The following is a 21,928-nucleotide window of genomic DNA, read 5'->3' on the forward strand; positions in this document are numbered from 1 at the left end:
AGATAAACACGATGGTGTGATCACCTACCTAGAGCCAGATATCCTGGAATGTGAAGTCAAGTGGGCCTTAGAAAGCATCACTATGATCACAGCTAGTGGAGGTGATGGAATTCCAGTTGAGCTATTTCAAATCCTGAAAGATGATGCTGTGAAAGTGCTGCACTCAATATGCCAGCAAATTTGGAAAAACTCAGCAGTGGCCACAGGACTAGAAAAGGTCAGTTTTCATTCCAATCCCAAAGAATGTTCAAAATACCTGCATAATTGCACTCATCTCACAAGATATCAAAGTAATGCTTAAAATTCTCCAAGGCAGGCTTCAACAGTACAGGAACTGAGAACTTCCAGATGTTCAAGCTAGATTTAGAAAAGGCAGAGGAACGAGAGATCAAATTGCCAACATCTGCTGTATCATCAAAAAAGCAAGAGAATTCCAAAAAAATATCTACTTCTGCTTTATTGACTACATCAAAGCCTATGACTGTGTGGATGACAACAAACTGTGGAAAATTCTTAAAGAGATGTGAATGCCAGACCACCTGACCTGCCTCCTGAGAAATTTGTATGAAGGTCAAGAAGCAACAGAACCAGATATGGAACAATGGACTGGTTCCAAATAAGGAAAGGAGTATGTCAAGGCTGTATACTGTCACCCTGCTCATTTAATTTATACGCAGAGTATATCATATGAAATGCCAGGCTGGATGAAGCACAAGCAGGAATCAAGATTGCAGGGAGAAACATCAATAACTTGAGATATGCAGATGACACCACCCTAATGGCAGAAAGCAAAGAGGAACTGAAGAGACTCTTGATGAAAGTGAAAGAGGACAGTGAAAAAGTTGGCTTAAAACTCAACACTCAAAAACTAAGATCATGGCATCCGGTCCCATCATTTCATGGCAAATAGATGGGGAAACAATGGAAACCATGACAGACTATTTTCTTGGGCTCCAAAATCAGCAATGAAATTAAAAGACGCTTGCTCCTTGGAAGAAAAGTTATAACCAACCTAGACAGCTTATTAAAAAGCAGAGGCATTACTTTGCCGACTAGTCAAAGCTATATTTTTCTCAGTAGTCATGTATGGATGTGAGAGTTGGACCATAAAGAAAGCTGAGGGCTGAAGAATTGATGTTTTTGAACTGTGGTGTTGGAGAAGACTCTTGAGAGTCCCTGGGACTGCAAGGAGATCCAAAATCAGTCCTGAATATTCACTGGAAGGACTGATGCTGAAACTGAAACTCCAATACTTTGGCCACCTGATGTGAAGAACTGACTCAATGGAGAAGACCCTGATGCTGGGAAAGACTGAAAGCAGAAGGGGACGACAGAGGATAAAATGGTTGGATGGCATCACCAACTCAATGGCCGTGAGTCTGAGCAAGCTCCAAGAGTTGGTGATGGACAGGGAAGCCTGGCGTGCTGCAGTCCATGGGGTGGCAATGAGTTGGACATGACTAAGGGAATGAATCGACTGACTTGGTTTTAACTGCGTCTAAGGCTGCTGAAGTGGTATACCTTTACAACAGACAACTGTCAATATCAATCAAACTTTTTTTACTGGAGTATAGTTCCTTTACAATGTTGTTTAGTTTCTGCATTACAACAAAGTGAATCAGCTACATGTGCATATATATTCCCTCTCTCTCGAGCCTTCCTCCCACCCCCCAATCAAATGTTTTTAATATATATAATTCTCTGATTCATATCCTACAGTTGTATTATTATTACACAATGCAGAAGACTGTAGAAAGATAAATGTACAGGGATATTCACTGCAATATTATCTGTTATAGCAAAAACAAAAGAACAACATCTTCTACAGATAAGGATCCATTACATTATGGTATATATTGTACACAGCTTCAAATAGAAAGAACTTGATCTACTTGTAGAAATACATATCCATAGTGAGAAAAGCAAATTTCAGAAAGATTTTACAATGTTTCCTATTTTCATAAAAATAAAGGTCCTTATACGTGCCTGTACATTTACGTTAACTTAAAGAATGACAGAGAGAGAAACACACCAGCCTGTTTAAAAGACAAAAGAAGAGGAAAACAAAAGCAAAGATGAAGATGTAAAAAGACTGGAAAGAGAAAATTAAAAAAGGAAAACACAATCAAAGAAAACAAAAAGGTATGAAATCCCTCTCTTGCCATCCTGCCCACAGTCACCCCTTAAGGGCTTTTATGTCTTTCCAGATACTATCTATGAATATTTAAGATAGATAGATAGACAGATCTCAAATATATACATTGTTTGTTTTACACATATGGGATCATACTATATATACTACTGTGTAGCTTTTCTAAAATTTATCTTACTGAAGTATAATTGATTTACAACAGAGTTAATTTCTACTGTAAAGTGATTCAGTTCTACACATACACATTTTTTTTCATTATGATTTATTAGAGGATATTGTATATAGTTCCCTGTGCTACAGAAGAAGACTTTGGTGTCTATTCTATACATAGTAGTTTGCATCTGCTAATTACAAACTCCCAATCCTTTCCTCAACACCCCTTCTGCTAAACAAGTCTATTCTCTATGTCTGAGTCTGTTTCTGTGTCATAGATAAATTCATTTTTGTTATATTTTAGATTCCACATGTAAGTGGTATCATATCGTATCTGTCTTTCTTGACTTACTTAGTATACTCTCTAGGTCCACCCATGTTGATACAAATGGCATTGTTTCACTCTATCATGGCTGAGTAGTATTCTGTTGTTTAAATGTACATCTTCTTTCATTCATCTGTGAATGAACATTTAGGCTGCTTCCATGTCTTGGCTACTTACTGTAAATAGTGCTACTATGAATACTGGGTTGTATGTATCTTTTTGAATCATAGTTTTCTCTGGATATATGCCCAGGAGTGGGATTGCAGGATCATATAGCAACTCTATTTTTAGTTTTTTTGAGGAACCTCCATGCTGTTTTCCATTGTGGTTGCACCAACTTACATTCCTAACTACAGCATAGGAGGGTTCCCCTTTCTCCACACCCCCTCCAGTATTTGTTATTTGTAGACTTTTTAATGATGGTCATTCTGACTGAGGTAAAGAGGTACCTCACTGTAGTTTTGACTGGCGGTTCTCTAATAATTAGCAACGTTGAGCGTCTTTTCATGTGATTGTATGTTAGCCCACATGTATTCTTTGGAGAAATGTTTATTTAGCTCTTCTGGCCATTTTTCAATTGGGTTGTTTGTTTTAATGTTTCTGAGCTGCATGAGCTATTTGTATATTTTGGAAATTAAACCTCTGCAGGTCACTTCAGTTGCCAATACTTTTTCCCAGTCCATAGGTTCATTTTTTCATTTTGTTTATGGTTTCCTTTGCTGTACAAAAGTTTGTATTTTTGCTTTCATTTCTATTGCCCTGGAAGACTGACCAAAGAAAACATTGGTATAGTTTATGTCAGAGAATATTTTGTCTTATGTGCTCTTCATAGGAGTATTAAAGTGTCATGTCTTATATTTAATTCTTTAAGCCATAAAATTTAAATTTTATATGTCAGAGTTTCCATATTGATACATATACACTATTTCCTTTTACAAAAAATATGGTATTGTATGTATGTATGTAAAAATATGTATGATATTCAGCATTACTTTTATAATTACAAAAGCTAAGGGATTTTTTAAAAAGCTTAAAAGTATAAGAAAATACAAAGATGTCCAACTATGAGTAACATTTATTGCTACAGAGGGACTACAATCTTCCTCTGATGGTAGAAAACTACTACTGACATAAGCAAAACTCACTGATATGGGAATTACTAAGGCAAACACAAATTTTAGTGGAAGATTAGTATAAGACAGGAAAGGATACCCAGACATAATTGTAGAATAGTTAGTACTGGTTATGGAACATGCAGTAAATTTCTTAAACAAGCTAATATACCCAAATAATTGAAGCATTTCTACTACATTTTAACAGCTCAGTAAAATTTTGAAAATTCAGTTTCTCAGCAATAGAGTCCATGTGTTTTTGGAAGTATAGGTCTGGGATAGAATGGCAGTTCACCATTTACTGGCTATACTACAAGTCATTAAACCTGTTCTGGGTGTTATCATTAGGTTTTTGGGGGTGGGGGGCGGTGGTGGTGCATGGCTTGAGGGATCTTAGTTCCCCAACCAGGGACTGAACATGGGCCCTGGCAGTGAAAGCACCAAGTCCTGACCATTGGACGGCCAGGGAATTCCCTCTTCAGCTTTGATATGACAAAAATGTCCATATCTCACAGAGCTGTCACAATAATTAAGTTAGATCGCGCAACTGCTAACACATATTAAGCTCATAATAAATGGTAACTATTATTATTAATAATATATCTAGCACCTTGCCATGTACTTGTACCACGCAGGAGAAATACAAGATGATTAGCAGTTACTTAGGGCTTGGTAGAAGGTGAGAATGGGATAGCTACAGAATATGAAGTTTCTTTCTTTCTTCCTTTTTTTAAAATGGACTTTATTTTTCAGATCACCTTTAGGGTCACAGCAAAACTGAGCAGAAAGTATGGTATTCCTACATCTTTCCTTACCACACAAACTCATAGCCTCCCTCCAACCTCTGTTATTAACATTTGTTACCATCTATGAATCTACACTGAAAATCTGTTACCACCCAAAGTCCAAGGTTTACATTTACAGTCCTATTGGTTTTGATAAATATATAATGACATGTATCCAGCATTACAGTATCACATGGGAAAAGAAATAGCTCCACTGCCCTAAAAATGCTCTGTCCTCTACCTTTCTGGTTTCTTTTTGAGGTGATGTCAATGTTTTAATATTGACTGTAGTAATGGTTTTTCATAATAAAGCTATGGTTTTTCTAAGTAGTCATGTATGGATGTGAGAGTTGAACTATAAAAAGCTTTGCGCTGAAGAATTAATGCTTTTGAACTGTGGTGTTGGAGAAGACTCTTGAGAGCCCCTGGGACTGCAAGGAAATCCAACCAGTCCATCCTAAAGGAAATCAATCCTGAATATTCATTGGAAGGACTGATGCTGAAGCTGAAACTCCAATACTTTGGCCACCTGATGCAAAGAACTGACTCATTGGAAAAGACCCTGATGCTGGGAAAGACTGAAGGTGGGAGGAGAAGGAGACGACAGAGGATGAGACGGTTGGATGGCATCACCAACATGATGGACATGCGTCTGAGTAAGCTCCGGGAGTTGGTGATGGACAGGGAAGCCTGGTGTGCTGCCATGGAGTCACAGAGTTGGACACGACTGGGCAACTGAACTGAACTGAACTGGTGTTTTATATTCTATGAAGTAAAGTGAAGTGAAGTGAAGTCACTCAGTCATGTCCGACTCTTTGTGACCCCGTGGACTGTAGCCCACCAGGCTCCTCCATCCATGGGATTCTCCAGGCAAGAATACTGGAGTGGGTTGCCACTTCCTTCTCCAGGGGAATCGTCCCGACCCAGGGATCGAACTCAGGTCTCCCGCATTGCAGGCAGATGCTTTAACCTCTGAGCCACCAGGGAAGCCCTTATATTCTACAAGTTTTGACAAATGTATAATGACATGCATCCACCATTACAGTATCATATGGAAAAAAAAATAGTTTCACTATCTTAAAAATCCTCTGTGCTGTACCTCTTTGGTTTCTTTTTGAGGTGATGTCAATGCTTTAACATTGACTGTAGTAATGGCTGCACCTATCTGTAAATATATTAAAAGCCACTGAATTGTTCACCTTAAGTGGGTGAATTTTATGGTATATAAATTATATCTCATAAAGCTGTCCCCTCCCCCAAAGAAACACTAAATAAGCAATTATAGTCTTGTTGGGAAGATTAAAAACAAACCTGAAACAGATAATCACAAACAGAATATGATTAAAGACAGAGTCTCTAGTAAAAGCTTTAGTAGTTCTTGGGCTGTTGGAAGGGCTTCACTGGTGGCTCAAATGGTAAAGAATCCACCTGCAATGCAGGAGACTTAGGTTCAGTTCCTGGGGCAGGAAGATCTCCTGGAGAAGGGAATGGTTACCCACTCTAGTATTCTTGCCTGGAGAATTTCCATGAGAGGAACCTGGTGGGCTGTAGCCCATGGTGTTGCAGAGTCGGACACAACGGAGCAACTAACACTTTCACTTTTCACTTCAGGGTGCTGGAAATGCAAAATCTTGGACCCTATTCCAGATCTACTCAATCAGAAACACTGAGAAGTTTATTTTTAATAAGCCCTTATGGAAATGTTGACCCTTGTTAAAGTCTGAGTACCACAGCTGTATGGAGAAGGAAATGGCAACCCACTCCACTATTCTCGCCTGGACAGAGGAGCCTGGTGGGTTACACAGTCCAGAGGGTTGCAAAAAGAGTCAAAGATATGACTTAGCGACTAAACAACAATCACAAAACCAAAGCTATGTGGATGGTGCTTCTCAAGATTTAATGTACAAATTATTTAATTATCATATTAAAATGCAGATTCTGATTCAGTGGGTCTGGGTGGAATCTGAGATTCTGCATTTCTAACAAGCACCCAGGTGATCCTGCTGCTGCTCTATGGACTCAACCTTGAGCAGCAAAAGCAATAAGGGAATAAGAGTGCAGTCATCCCTCAGTAACTGAGGGAGATTGGTTCCAGGACAGATAACGAAATCCAGGTATGTTCATATCTCACAGATTTGCTTCCCACACAAATTCAGCCAACTGTAGATCACAAGTATAGTATACGTATTGAAAAAAATCCAAGTATAAGCAGATGCACACATTTCAAAACCACGTAGTTCAAGGGCCAACTGGCAGAAACCACATCACTGTGGGCCAAATACGTTGGGAAGCATAGAGGCCTGAAACGCAGTGTCCCTTCAAACATTACAAGTATCAAATCAGGCGAGATCTGTGGTCCACTCATGCTAGTACTAGGTCACCTGAGAAAGACCCTATGGTAGAAGGATACCTTCCTTTACATCTTGCCAGTTAGAGACATGCTTCAAAACATCTGAATTTTCCTTTGTAATCAACTGTGGGCTGGTCTTCTGTAACTTTATGCAACTCTTTAAAAAATGTTTACATTTTCAACCAGTAATGAAAATATCCTCTTAGTAAAAAGTTTAGAGTCAAGAGCTTGAAGGGATTTAGGGTAACAAAATCTAGTCCCTTTATTCCATAGCTCAAACAGGTCCAAAATGATCAAAATCAAGTGGTCTTGGGGGCCAAATTAGAACAGAGCTCTCTAAAACCCAGACCAGCCATCTTTCAACTCTGCTGTCCTTCAAGTTCCTTTATGCAGCTAGATCCCCCTTCAGTATTAATACTGGCCACACGTATCTCTGCATTAGCTCTTAACTCCCTTTCTGCCATGATACTGGGAATGGGTCTCCTACCACTACTCAAATTTCTCTAATACCCAAGTAGTTTCTCCCACACCCTAAATATCCCAAACTCAAACTTATCTTTTCCTTGATGCTGTTGTTCAGTTGCCCAGTCATGCATGACTCTTTGTGACCCCACGGACTGCAGTACGTCAGGTCTCCCTGTCCCTTGCCATCTCCCAAAGCTTGCCCAAGTTTATGTCCACTGCATCAATAATACTATACAGCCATCTCATCCTCTGATGCCCTCTTCTCTTTCTGCCCTCAATCTTTCCCAGCGTTAGAGTCTTTTCCAATGAGTCAGTTCTTTGCATCAGGTAGCCAAAGTATTGAAGCTTCAGCCTCAGCATCAGTCCTTCCAATGACTATTCAGGGTTGATCCCTTAGGATTGACTGGTTTCATCTCCTTGCTGTCCAGGGAACTTTCAGGAGTCTTCTCCAGCATCATAGTTTCAAGGTATCAATTCTTTGGTGCTCTGCTTTTTTTACAGTCCAGCTCTCCTTACACTCTTCCAAGTAACCCCACTTCTAGGACTCTAGAGTTTCATGGAATTCCTTTCCCTATGACAAGTGCTCCTAACCCCAAACCTTCCGTTTTAATGACAGTTCCTACAACCTTTAGTAGTGGAGTCAAGTGTTCTTCATGGCCATTGAATCATCAATCCCACATCCATGTCTTTACATTCCACATTTTGCTTGAGCTCATGTGCAAGGGAACCAAGTTTATTAGACCACAGTGTGAACCAGTAAAGTAGTACTTCCTGTTTTTCTGATTCAAATTTATCTCACATAAAACTTCATGGGATGTCTATTGTTCATGAACATTGCCAAATTTACTTTATCCAGATCACTTGACTTCAATCATATTCCATATCACCTTCTTTTCAAAACAATGTTTAACTCTTTATTTTTAGTTGGTTGCACTGGGTCTTTGTTGCTGCTCGTGGGTTTTCTCCAGTGAGTGGGGGCTCCCTCCAGTGAGTGGGGGCTCCTCTTCATTGCAGTGCTCGGGCTTCTCACTGCAGTGGCTTCACCTGTTGTGGAGCATAGGCTCTAGGGGGCGTGGGCTCAGTAGTTATGGCTTGCAGTGTTTACAGCACTGGCTCAGTAGTTGTGGTGCCCAGGCTCAGCTGCTCCATGGCATGTGGGATCTTTCTGGACCAGGGATCGAACCCATGTCTCCTGCATTGGCAGGTAGATTCTTAACCACTAGACCACCAGGGAAGACCAAGTCTACCTTAATGTTATAGTTGCCTATTTTGAGCATTTTTCTCCTAAATAACTTTTGGTATGACCAGTATCAAATGATTACCGAAAGTCTAAAAAAATAACCCAACTGTAATGGAGTACACTATACTCACATCTTGCAGGTACACTATCTCCCCATTTTCCCAGACCAATCAGACCTTAAACAAAAGGACATATGAAAAGAGCTGTACTTCATCTGTGTATTTACACTGAGTTGGTCTTGCACTGACCTTCATGTCCCTGTCTCTTGAGGCTACATCCATGCTTTATACTCCAATCTCTTGGTAGTCCTAAGCACAGGCATTTGTATTCCTGGCCTCTGTTCACAGGTCTCCTGATGCTGACTCACCAGCCCAATATTAATCTAGGAAACAGGCCCTTCTATTCCTGTCCAAGCTAACAGCACAGTTCAAGGATTCTTCTTTGAGTGCATTTCACAGATTTGGTTTGCCTTCTATCTTTCTCCTTCAAAAGGTATCTAAGCAGCATTGGACCTACTTTCCAAATTTAAGTCTTTACACGTTCCTTTCAAAATAACAATTCTCTAGCTAAAAATTTATCTAACATACACACCACCATGAATCCATGCCATCTTTTTGGTTTGCCAATTGGTCCATTTTCACTTGATCAAGATCAAGCTCTGAAAAATACAGTGTTAACTTTTACTCTTGTATATATTTAATTCCCTTAAAAAGCCTACGAACAAAGCTAGTGGAGGTAATGGAATTCCAGCTGAGCTATTTCAAATCCTAAAAGATGATACTGTTAAAAGCGCTGCACTCAACATGCCAGCAAATTTGGAAAACTCAGCAGTGGCCACAGGACTGGAAAAGGTCAGTTTTCATTTCAATCCCAAAGAAGGGCAAGTCACAGAATATTCAAACTACTGCAAAAAGTGCACTCATTTCACATGCTAGCAAGGTAATGCTCAAAATCCTTCAAGGCAGGCTTCAACGGTAAGTGAACCGAGAACTTCCAGTTGTACAAGTTGGATTTAGAAAAGGCAGAGGAACCAGAGATCAAATTTCCAACATCCACTGGATCATAGAAAAAGCAAGGGAATTCCGGAAAAACATTTGCTTCAATGACTGTGATAAAGCCTTTCACTCTGTGGATCACAAAAAACTGGAAAATCCTTCAAGAGATGGGAATACCAAACCGCTTTATCTGCCTCCTGAGAAACCTGTATGCAGGTTGAGAAGCAAAAGTTTAGGACCAGGTACAGAACAACGGACTGGTTCTAAATTGGGAAAGGAGTATGTCAAGGCTGTACTCCTTGTCTTGGCCTGCTCCTAAGACCTGCTGGATCAGAATTTGATTTTAATAGAACATTAAATTCAGGAAGCACTGATCTATAATAAAGGACAAGAAATTGCTGCCCAGATTAGAGCATAATGTCTAGGCAAAAAGAATCATGTTTGACTAATCTGATTGTCACCCTGCTTATTTAACTTATATGTAAAATACATCATGTGAAATGCCAGGCTGGATGAAGCACAAGTTGGAATCATTGCTGGGAGAAATATCATCAGATATGCAGATGATACCACTCCAATGGTAGAAAGCAAAGAGGAACTAAAGAGCCTCTTGATGAGAGTTAAAGAGCAGAGTGAAAAAGCTGGCTTAAAACTCAACATTCAGAAAATGAAGATCACGGCATCCAGTCCCATCACTTCACAGCAAGTAGATGGGGAAAAATTGGAAACAATGACAGCTTTTATTTTCTTGGGCTCCAAAATCAATGGGGATCAATGGGGACAGAGACTGCAGCCAAGAAATTAAAGACACTTGTTCTTTGGAAGAAAAGCTATGACAAACAAAGACAGCATATTAAAAAGTAAAGATGTCACTTTGCAAAGTTCCGTATAGTCAAAGCTATGGTTTTTCCAGTAGTCATGTACAGATGTTGAGAGTTGGATCATAAGGAAGGCTAAGTGCTAAAGAACTGATGCTTTTGAACTGTGGTGCTAGAGAAGATTCTTGAGAGTCTCTTGGACAGTAAGGAGATCTAAACGGTCAATCCTAAAGGAAATAAACCCTGAATATTCATTGGAAGGACTGATGCTGAAGCTGAAGCTCCAATACTTTGGCTAGCTGATGCGAAGAGCACTCTTCAGAAAAGATCCTTTTGCTGGGAAAGATTAAAGGAAAGAGGAGAAGGGGACAACAAAGAACGAGATGGGTTGATGGCATCACTAACTCAGTAGACATGAATTTGAGCATACTCTGGAAGATAATGAAGGACAGGGAAGCCTGGCATGCTGTAGTTCATGGGGTCACAAAGTGTTGGACACGATTTAGGGACTGAACAATAACAACAAAAAGCCTTAACAGATTAGTTAAGCATGATTCTTTTTGCCTAGAGATTATGCTGTAATCTGGGCAGCAATTTCTTATCCTTTATTACAGATCAGTGCTTCCTGAATTTAATGTTCTATTAAAATCAAATTCTGATCCAGCAGGTCTTAGGAGGAGGCCATGATTATGCATTTCTAACAAGCTTCCAAGTGATGCTCTGATGTTGTCTACAGAGTATGTGGTTACAGATCTCATCATGTACAGCAGTGAAACTCACCAGGTTTCCAGATGTTACTGAGATCCTCCCAGGAATTGTCTTAAGAGGTCAAAGTCTCACTATAATGGCAGTACGCTGGTAGAGTCAATGCTCAGGTTTTGGCCAGCAGTTCCACCACTGCATCCACAAGTTCACTCAAAACTCTTATGCATGTGTATCACTGGGTCTCAACTCCCCCACCCACCTCTACAGTCTGTCAATTAAACCTGTTTCACATTATTTGTACTGCTATCCATTAGACATACTTAATCCTCTGGTTTGAAAGAACAATGTGTGAATGTGACTAACTCTCACATTAACTCCCCATGCAACCTTTCTTCATAAAATCTACAAATTAAATTATTTCTCTAATTTTAGATACTGCATAGGAGCACTGGAGGTTTGGAGCAACTTTTGCTAACAAACAGAATTTATTTAAAATGAGAACTAGCAATTAAAAAAAAAGCTTTATTTCTAAACCAAAAGATTAAAAGTTACAATGTAACCACTGAATGTTAAATGCTCAGGAGTAATAGTCATCCACACATTACCCTTATATCAGAGCAATGTAGAAGGTATCATTTTCTTTACAAACTTCTTTCTCTTTACACAGATTATGAGTTTCAGGTCAATAGCAATACAGTAAGAGTTGAAATGACCTCTATAGGAAAGGAAGAATTGAGGTTATGTGTCTAAATGATAGATGTTCCAAAGTCAGATCTAAGTAATTTTCTAACTCACTATTATGCCTCTTTCCTCCCTAATAAATTCTATCATCAAGACAATCTTATGTTCTTTCTATTACTTCCAGGATTCAAGGTTTATCCAAATGATGCACTGAAATTGAGTAGACCAAGATCCTCAGAGATGATGTGAAATCTTAATTACTTAATCAGCAGCTCAATGGAAGCTTGGGCACCCAACAGAGATTTACAGAGAATCAGAAGAGTCTGTGTGCCACCATGGGGAAAGCAGATTCCCAGAGTCATTCCTTAGACTTGGAGAATCTGGGGACACGTAACAGGCTAAGATGTTATTAGGGGGCAGGGAAGTAACAAGGTAACCATTTCATCCATTCAATACTCTGCAGTCTATGAGGTGCTATGGGAGACAGCAGAGGATCAGTCAGGTAAAATTTCTCCTTCATGGGGCTTATATCCTATTTGTTACCTAGATCCAGACTTCTCCTTGGTTTTCCTTAAGTAATCTTACTACTTAACTATTATAGAATTTGTGATTTATACTAGAATTCATAAACTCAAATGCCTAAAAGGCCAGCCATAAATCAAATTGATTTAAGTTCACAGGACATGGTAATGTTTGGCAATTTCTGGCCTAAAGGTAATCACTTTTTTTTTTTTACTTAGTATTTTGGGGTAAGTGTCCATACCTGAAGGCTTTATGGTCTAGATTTCTATAAACAGATTCAACTGCAGGTAAATTTTTAATAAAATTTAAATGTAATCGTAAAAAATGATTACACACATAATAAACATGACTCCTCCTATCTTTAGACCTTTTTTATGAAAATAAATTCACAAATTTATCCAATCAGTCCTGTGATCTATTTTTGATAAATAAACAAACAAAACAAAAAACAACTTAGTGGAAAACTATAAAAAGATGTCTAGAAAGCCCAGGTTCTAGTCCTTTTTGGTGACTTTCTATATGGTCTAGGACAAACTGTAATCTTCCAGAAACTCCTCTCAGGATTATTTTGAGATGCTAAGGAGATGTATACGTAGGTGCTATATTCTGGAAATGCAGGGACTGCGAGCTTCCTGGTGTCTTTTCTCATAAGGGCACCAACTCCATCACAAGAAACCCACTCTCTGACCTCATCTAAACCTAATTATCTCCCAAAGGCCCCATCTCCAAATACTATCAACAATGGGTGTTGGTGCTTCAACATATGAATTTTGGGAGGACACAATTCAGTTCACTACAGCAGCTAAGCATGTCTCTGACAGGTTGGGTAGGAGAACACAACTACTTTCCTCAGGAAGCTGACAGAGCAGGGATTAAAGAAGATTCTTTGAGTTGGTACAGCATATCAAAGGAAGGAAGATTACAGCAAGAGAGTTTTCTGCTGGAGATCCTGATGATCACTTCAGGAAGGAGACACATGGGCCCCGGCTGAATAGTTTCTCCCCTGGGGACAGAAACTCCATAAAATTATGATGACTGAGGAGGCTGGGACCTACCTAGATAAGTGTTAAAGATCCCATATTCCACTTTCTCAAAGTCAAGGAGACTTCTGTGACTACACATGTACAGAAAGGCTCTTTGGAGGTCAAAAAGGGAGGGGCCACTACCCCATTTTAAGTGATGTCAACTACCCATAGGCCTCTTTGCTAGAATCCAGCTTGGCTAAGAGATGCACATGGACACATGGGAGGACCCTGAGATATACCAGATACAGACTCAGAACCAGGAAAAGCAAGATAATTAGCCAAAGGAAACCCACAAGAAATGCCCCATAAAAGTGTCTCAAACCCACCACGAGGGCATGACTTTCTGAGCCCACCCGTATGTCCACGTACCCTTTTCCTCCTAGTAAACACTTCACTTGTTTCACCACTTTCCACTTCTATGTGGAAATTCATTTGTACACAGCTGACAGGCCAGGGTCTTGCCACTGGTTCTGGTGGCTTTGTGGTGGGACTCTCTAGTGCTGGCCTAGCAGCAGCACTCTCTGCTGGCCAACCTCCATCTCTGGTCAGGAATGGAGAGCCTGCCTCAAGTCACTGCAGGCTGAGACCACCCAAGATCAACACGACACTTCAAATTATTTGAAGTAATGAAAACATGAATAGAACTTTTATAAAACACTATGAGAAAGACTCGGGATTCTTCAGAGAACTTTGAAACAATTTTAGAAAACAGATCCAGGGTACATTTCACTCATTCTCTTTGAAATAGAACTTTGAGACAGTCGGGGTTAGAGGTGGAAGTTGGACTGAGGAAAGACAAATGAAATATGGAATTATGGCAAAGACAAGAGAAGCAACTACCTGCCAGGCACTCTTTTCATGTCTAGACTCAAATGTTTAACGGGTTTAGAAGTCATTAAAATAGCCAGACATGCTGTAGCTTGAGCAAGACACACAGTAAGGTCATTCAGATGTTAAAGGGCCTTTCCAATACTAAACCATCTGCCTCTTCTACAAAGATATGACACTTTCTGGAGATTAAGTGCTGCTTCTAGAAGAGGATGATGACCCTGTTCTAACATGACCAGGAGAAAAGAGGTCCCACTGGGCCAGCTTAAAAGCCCAGAAAGAAGAAATGAAATGATTAAGCTGGCAACATTCATTCAAATGAACTCAAGAAAGGCCACCAGAGCTGTAAAAGTAGGGAAGAGTAGTAAACAAAGGCGTCAGGGAGAAAATGGTTAAAATAACAGCAGCAACAGTAAAAGTTAAAGTAGAGAAGAATAGGAACTAGGTATCCAGCAAACAGAAGAGAGAGCTCTCTGCTGAGAAAAAGGATGTGAGATTTATTTGAGTTACTCAGAAAAGGAAAGGAACAAAAGATCATTTCAGGAAATTAAAGGAAGAAAGAGTGAAGAAGTAAACAAATCCACTGAGAAATCAATAAGAAACAGAAAATCAATACTACTAGTTGGCACTAAAACAGATCTTTTCAACTTAAAAACATATTGTCAAGTTTATTACAGTTACCAGCACAGCTCCTTGCATATATGAGGTGTACACTATTTGTGGAGTGGGGGAATGTTATGAAGTCCCCATAACAACCCTGCAACCAGGGAGTACTGAACTCAAAGGTTAATATACTGAAATATGACAAAATACATACATGTAATATAAAAAGAATAACATCTAGAATATGGGAGAGACAAACTAGCTACAATTTAGAACTGGGACAAACTTTTAGACTTGTGAAGCACTTGAAATTAAATGAAGTTTGTTTACATTTTTCCTGTGAGAGGCATTCGAGCTTTTAATAAGAATTTCAATGTGAATTTACTAAGAATTTTAGGGAGGGGGGTTCAGGATGGGGGCAACACCTGTATACCTGTGGCTGATTCATGTTGATGTATGGCAAAAACCATCACAATATTGTAATTATTCTACTAAAATAAATTAATTAAAAAAGAATTTAAGTGTGAGTTTATGAGCAACTGATGTACTTATTAAGTTATTAATTTGCATTCAGAAAGGATAGGTGGAAATTTATACACATGTATATATTCTTACAATTAGCTTAAGAAGTTCAAATAAAAATGAGTGCAAAACCACTAAAAAATTTCATACCTAGGTTATGGTTTTATGTGTATATACACACTATTTGAATTAACTTTTGGAAACGTCTAATTACAAAGTAAACAACATCTCAAAGATTCAGACCAACACTACTACTTTGTTATTCTCTTTATATTCTACTCCCCACATGCCATCCCTAACAATTTTTAGATATATTCCCTCATTCATGTTCCTAATACCGTCTAGCAGTTATGAAAACACCAAGGACACTTCGGGCTCTAAATCTGGTTTTTCAATAAATGTTAAAGACACTTTCACACTGAATACATTCACTAGTAGTAATTCTTTAAACTGGAGAGTAAGCAAAATACACTATTTCAGAAAAGTTACACATTCTAATGGAAAGAACTAGACAGGCATACACCACAGAAATTCTATAAAAAGCTCATAAAAGCTTCCAACTTGAAACTCCCTGCGGGAAATCTATTAGAAACAAAAACTGAAACAGACAACACCGGTGCCCTGCCCAACCACTTATTGGAGCTCCAACTACTTGGTGTTTAATTTTAAGACACTACGTTTCTCTAATTATGAAAACAAACTTGAGGACACATATTTGTTATTGTTACTTAACTGGCTCTCCTTGCCTTTAAACTAGGCAGAGAACTGAAAACCACTAAAAAAATTACTCCGGTGTGTTCCTTAAAAAATTATTTTGAATCATTATATTACCAAAAAACCCCAGAATGAAATCAAATGAACCCTAAGAAGAAGCAGAAACACTGGAGGCGGGGGCGGGAGAATCTGTTTAAGAGCAACTAAACTAAAGCCCGGAGAAGGCAATGGCAGCCCACTCCAGTACTCTTGCCTGGAAAATCCCATGGACGGAGCAGCCTGGTAGGCTGCAGTCCATGGGGTCGCCAAGAGTCAGACACGACTGAGCGACTTCACTTTTACTTTTCACTTTCATGCACTGGAGAAGGAAATGGCAACCCACTCCAGTGTTCTTGTCTGGAGAATCCCAGGGACGGGGGAGCCTGGTGGGCTGCCATCTATAGGGTCGCACAGAGTCGGACACGACTGAAGTGACTTAGCAGCAACAGCAGCAAACTAAAGCGCAGTTTTTGAACCACTAAACTTACTCAGGGATCAAGTATACTGTTTTTCCTTCTTTCAGAGTTAGGGCTTGAGGCGGGGCGGGGTGTGTGTGTGTGTGAAGGTTAAACAGCTCTAAGAAAGGCTGGACAATAAAATCAGAGGTCAATTAAAAATAGCCTGGAACGGTGAAAACCTACAGAGAAGCATCAAGGTCAAAACAGTATTAGGGGTTGGGCAGATAGCTTTCTCTGCGATAAGCACTGGGAGATCTCAAACGACGCGAATGGGGGCCAGAAGGAGAGGGAGTAGCGAGTTTAAGTCAGGGGCTGCTGCTAAGTCGCGTCAGTCGTGTCCAACTCTGTGCGACCCCATGGACGGCAGCCCACCAGGCTCCCCCGTCCCTGGGATTCTCCAGGCAAGAACACTGGAGTGGGATACCATTAAGTCAGGGGAAGAAAGAAAAAAACCCCGGCAGGCCGCGTAGGAGACGGAGAAGGGAGGCCGACCCGGAGCAGGACGGGGTAGGGGGAGGTTTCGAGGAGGAGGAGGAAGAGGAGGGCGAGGGCGAGGGGGAGGGGGAAGGGAAGGGGCCCGGCCCCGCCCCGGGGAGGCCCGAGAACCCTCCCGCCCCCCTTACCAGAGGGAGCAGGAAACCCCAGAGCAGGGCGGCCGCGGCAGGGGGCAGCGGCGACTGCCGACCCATCGAACTGACGGGTAGGCGCCGGGCGGCGCGTCGAGGCTCAGCGGGGCAGGCTCCGGATCCCGTCGCGGCGGGCTGGACAGGGTCGGACCGCGGACCTTGAGTGGGGCCGCCGTGGCTGCTGGAGCCGCCGCTGCAGCGCCGACTTCCTCTTCCGGCCCCGCCCGGAGGACGCGGAAACCCCCGCGGGGCATGTGGAGTCCGGGGCGGCGCGCGCCTCCCGCCGGGCTCTCGGAGCTTCCCGACGCTGGCGGGCACAGGCGGCGTGGCTGGGCGTGTCTCTATCCAGCTGCCTGACCTGAACTGTCCCCAAGACCGGGGAGGCGAAGGGACTTTTTCAAGGCCTTCTTCCTTGAAGCCGCGGGGCGTCTGTTCTCTTCCCCAGTAACTATCCAGGTGTTCGAGCCAGAATCCTACATGCTTTGAGTCTTAATTCATCTGCTCTTCAGCAGTCCTAGGAACTCTCATGCTATGTCCCAAATCGGGTCAGTTCAGTTCAGTTCAGTCGCTCAGTCGTGTCCGACTCTTTGCGACCCTGTGAATCACAGCACGCCAGGCCTCCCTGTCCATCACCAACTCCCGAGTTCACTCAAACTCATGGCCCTCGAGTCGGTGATGCCATCCAGCCATCTCATCCTCTGTCGTCCCCTTCTCCTGCTCCCAATCCCTCCCAGCATCAGGGTCTTTTCCAATGAGTCAACTCTTTGCATGAGGTGGCCAAAGTATTGGAGTTTCAACTTTAGCATCAGTCCTTCCAATGAACACCTAGGACTGATCTCCTTTAGGATGGATTGGTTGGACCTCCTTGAAGTCCAAGGGACTCACAAGTCTTCTCCAGCACCACAGTTCAAAAGCATCAATTCTTCAGCGCTCAGCTTTCTTCACAGTCCAACTCTCACTTCCATACATGACCACTGGAAAAAGCATAACCTTGACTAGACAGACCTTTGTTGGCAAAGTAATATCTCTGCTTTTCAACATGCTATCTAGCTTGGTCATAACTTTCCTTCCAAGGAGTGTCTTTTAATTTCATGGCTGCAATCAAATCAGGTCACCTTCTCCCAAATCACTGTGATCTGGGCCACTGATGTTTCTCTCCTCCAAACTGGTTTCAGTTTCTACTCCCCACAGACCATTATCCACCCAGCTGTCCTGGAGAGATCTTTTTGAAAATGTAAATCAGATCATGTCACTCCTAACCACACTTGGAACAAAATAAAAACTCTACTCTGGGCAACGTTTATGTAACATCATCCCTGCCTTCTTCTGTGACCCCATCTTCATGATTTTTCCCATGCTTGGTTTAAGCTGCGTGGGCCCCCTTTATTTCTTCTGGTTTTTGTACTGGTAGTTCTCCCAGCTGGAATGCTCTTCTCTATGAATACGCAGCACTCTGGCATTCACTTAGCAGCTTAAATGTCATTTTCTCAGAGGGAACTTCTTGACATAATCTAAAGCAACCACCCAGTCACTGTCATATCACATGATTTATTTAAATTCTCTGCATAGCACTTTTCACTCTTGCATTCTCTTTATTTACCTCTTCATTTATTTATGATTGATTCCCATTTGATAGAAAGGAGTATCTTTGATTTGTTCACTCCTCTATCCATCACAACATTTGGCATAAAGTTGGTCCTCAGATGTTTGTTGGATGAATATTCAATACCAAATACTGTATACAATGCTGTCCCTGCCATCCCACAGCTCAGGGTTTAGGGAAGGACAGAGATGTGTGAGCAAATAGTTCAAAGTGACTAATGACTCTTTTGTTTGCACAAGATGCTATGGGAGTATCAAAGGAACACTTAAAGGGGTGCCAGGAAAAATTTCAACTTAAGCTGAGTCTAGAAGACTGAGTTAATTTTAGCCAGGCAATGGGTAGGGGAAGGGGGAGACTTCCAGGAAGAGTGAACCATTAGTGTCAAAGCCAAAGGTGACATTGGAGGAACTGCAAAACTCAGGCTTGGCTGAAGTTATGGGTGATGATAGATGAAGTGAGAGAAGAAGGCAGAGGCCAAATCACAAATAGATGGGAGAATCCTGCTTGGAATTTTAGGCTTCAGCTAGTTGGTAGTGAAAAGTGCAGTGATGGACAATTTCTGTTTAAAAGCTCACTGTGGTGGTAGACAGAGTGGCAGATGGATTGAAACAGGGCAATAGTAGAAGCCAGGAGAACTGTTAGACAACAGAGAAGCCTGGCAGGCTACAGTGCATGGGGTCACAAGAGTCGGACGCGACTTAGCAACTAAACCAACACCACCACCACCGCCAGTAACCTAATCCAGGCAGGGGTAGTGAGGGCCTGAACTGAGACAGAGTGGCAGAAGAAATGGAAAGGAGAGGGAGGTGGTGGATCCAAAGACTTGAGGCAGGATTTGGTGTAACTGAGGGGACATGGGAGATGAGGAGAGGGATGGTTCTCAGGACCCTGCCCTGGGTCTTTTATTGAGATGATCATCACAGGAGAAGGAAGAGACTGAGGATGGGAGAGGAGGAAGAAATAATTTTAAACTTGAGTTTGAAATGTTTGTAGGACACTCTATTGCAAATATCTGTAGGTTAATGGCTAAGTCTGAGACGTAGGGGCACAATGAGGCCAGAACTCAGGTCTCCTGTCTGTCAATCTGAGTCTCTTCACATTTTCTAGCTGCCTAGGGCAAGTCAGATTTCCCTTTAGCAAAATGACTGTGAATAGATGACTTCATCTCTAAATATTCCCTTCTGCCCATAATGGCTCTTTGCCTGTGAATCTCCAGGGTGGCTCTTGAGTCTATCTGAAAATCTCTGGTTTTCCTGCCTGGAAACTCCTGTCCTGGAGTTATGCCATTTTTCTTTCCTCTCAGTTGGGGAAAATTTTGTACCTGCATTCAAAGAACCTGTGGTATAGGCTAGTGTTTGTGCAGTCTCTCTTTACCTGCTTTAGTTTTTTTTCAGCTGAAAGATGGACAGTAAAACCTGTTCTGACTGTCTCATATGAGTATTGTAAAAATTATAGGATTTGCAATTTGAGTGTAATTACTCCATTTTTTTAAAACAAAAAAGTAGGGAGAGGAGGAGAAAAAAATAGAAGGCTGTGCTATTGTAGTGTTAGCACTGTTTGTCATAATTCTTCTGCCAGAATTTTTTCTCATTGGTCAAAGCCCCTGTGCATGGTGAAGGAAAATAGAAGGGTTAATGGAAATTTAAAAACAGTTTAATAACTTTACTATTGGAATGACTGTTAAAGGATTTGGAGTATACCTCTGTTACACAGTTAACTACCTTGGAAGTGTCAGGTAGGATTAAAGTTATGTTGGATAACTTTTAGTCAATATTTTTCTTCTCTAGATTAACTATGTATAAAAACTCATTATGGGAAACAAATATCATTAATTAAAGATTGTTTTAATTTCTAAATATATTGAATTAATGAAATTTATTTCCCAATGATAAAAGACAGAATGCTATTGGTCGTCAGAATCTTTCTGTGTTCTAGGAAATGGACAGGAACCATAGGCCCCATTTTACAAATGTGCTAGGTGAAGCAAAGGAGGAGAAGCTAACTCTGTCTCCTACCCTAGTTCACTAGAGATCATTCATACAGCCTGTAATTTCCTGGTACTTTCTTACTCAGAGGACATTGATGAAATTTTGGTCATGAGCCCCAAAGACTTCTTGGGCAATCTAGATCACTGCTATAGTATAGAGCAATGATTCTCAGGGCTTCCCTGTGGCTCAGATGGTAAAGAATCTCCCTGCAATGTAGGAGACCCGGGTTGGATCCCTGGGTCAGGAAGATCCCCTGGAGAAGGAAATGGCAAGTCACTCCAGTATTCTTGCCTGGAGATTTCCATGGGGCCGCAAACAGTCTGACACAACTGAGCGAGTAACACACACACAGTGATTCTCAATCTTGATTATTTTTATCAGAATCACACAGGAGAGCTTTAAAGGATACTGATGTCTGAGTCCACGACTCCGCTTACGCCATGCAGATCTTATATTTAATTGATCTGGATGTAGCCTGTGTATCATAATTTTTAAAACTCCTCAGGTGGTTCTAATATGAATATAAGGTTGAGAAGTTTTGGCTTATTCGATGATTTTAAAACATGGCCTCTTGAACACTTGAGGCAGTATCAACTTGAACACAGTATCAACACTACCTGGGAACTGTGAGAAATGCAAATTCATCCAGACCTGCAGAATCAGAAACTCAGAGAAGGGCCTAGCAATCCGGATTTTAATAAGCACCCTAAGCGATTCTGATGTATGTTGAAGTTTGAGAACTATTGGTTATAGAGCAACACCCCTTACAGCTGCCTGCAAATTAGAATCAGATGTAAAATAAAAAAGCAAACCCTGTTCTCCAATACTAATCAAACTGAAAGAAATAAATAGACACATCCACGATTATTGTTAAAGATTTCAACTCTTCTCTCTCAATAATAGAAAGAGTAGGCAGAAAATCAGTAAATACAGAAGACTTGGTCAACAATATCAACCAAGTTGACCTAATTGGCATTTATAGAACACTCCACCCAACATATGCATAATACATATGATTTTCAAGTCTACGTGGGACCATTTGGTCATAAAACAAATCTCAATAAAGTTCCAAATAATCCAAGTGTGTTCTTTGCCTACACAGAATTAGATTAGAAATTAATAACAGAAAGATACCATGAAGATTTTCAAATAATCAGAAAGTAACCACACTTTTCTAAATTATCCATGAGCCAAAAGAGAAATCACAAGGAATTAAAAA

At 40.9% G+C, this 21,928-nt stretch overlaps 1 protein-coding gene across 2 annotated transcripts in view; it reads right to left on the reverse strand.

Moving 5' to 3' along the window:
* SPPL2A (signal peptide peptidase like 2A) overlaps positions 1-17,288 on the reverse strand; it is a 56,714-nt gene extending 39,426 nt beyond the window's left edge. Inside the window, exon 1 of one of the 2 annotated variants that reach the window (XM_068963520.1) lies at positions 17,116-17,288. In XM_068963520.1, the coding sequence (XP_068819621.1) occupies positions 17,116-17,181 (66 nt within the window). In that variant the 5' untranslated portion in view covers positions 17,182-17,288. Of the gene's footprint in view, positions 1-256; positions 300-17,115 lie in introns of those variants that run through there. The other variant, XM_068963517.1, reaches the window with a different exon arrangement.
* Positions 17,289-21,928: the final 4,640 nt, after the last annotated feature.

The sequence above is a fragment of the Capricornis sumatraensis genome, chromosome 2, assembly GCF_032405125.1.
Source record: "Capricornis sumatraensis isolate serow.1 chromosome 2, serow.2, whole genome shotgun sequence".
Taxonomy (NCBI): domain Eukaryota; kingdom Metazoa; phylum Chordata; class Mammalia; order Artiodactyla; family Bovidae; genus Capricornis; species Capricornis sumatraensis.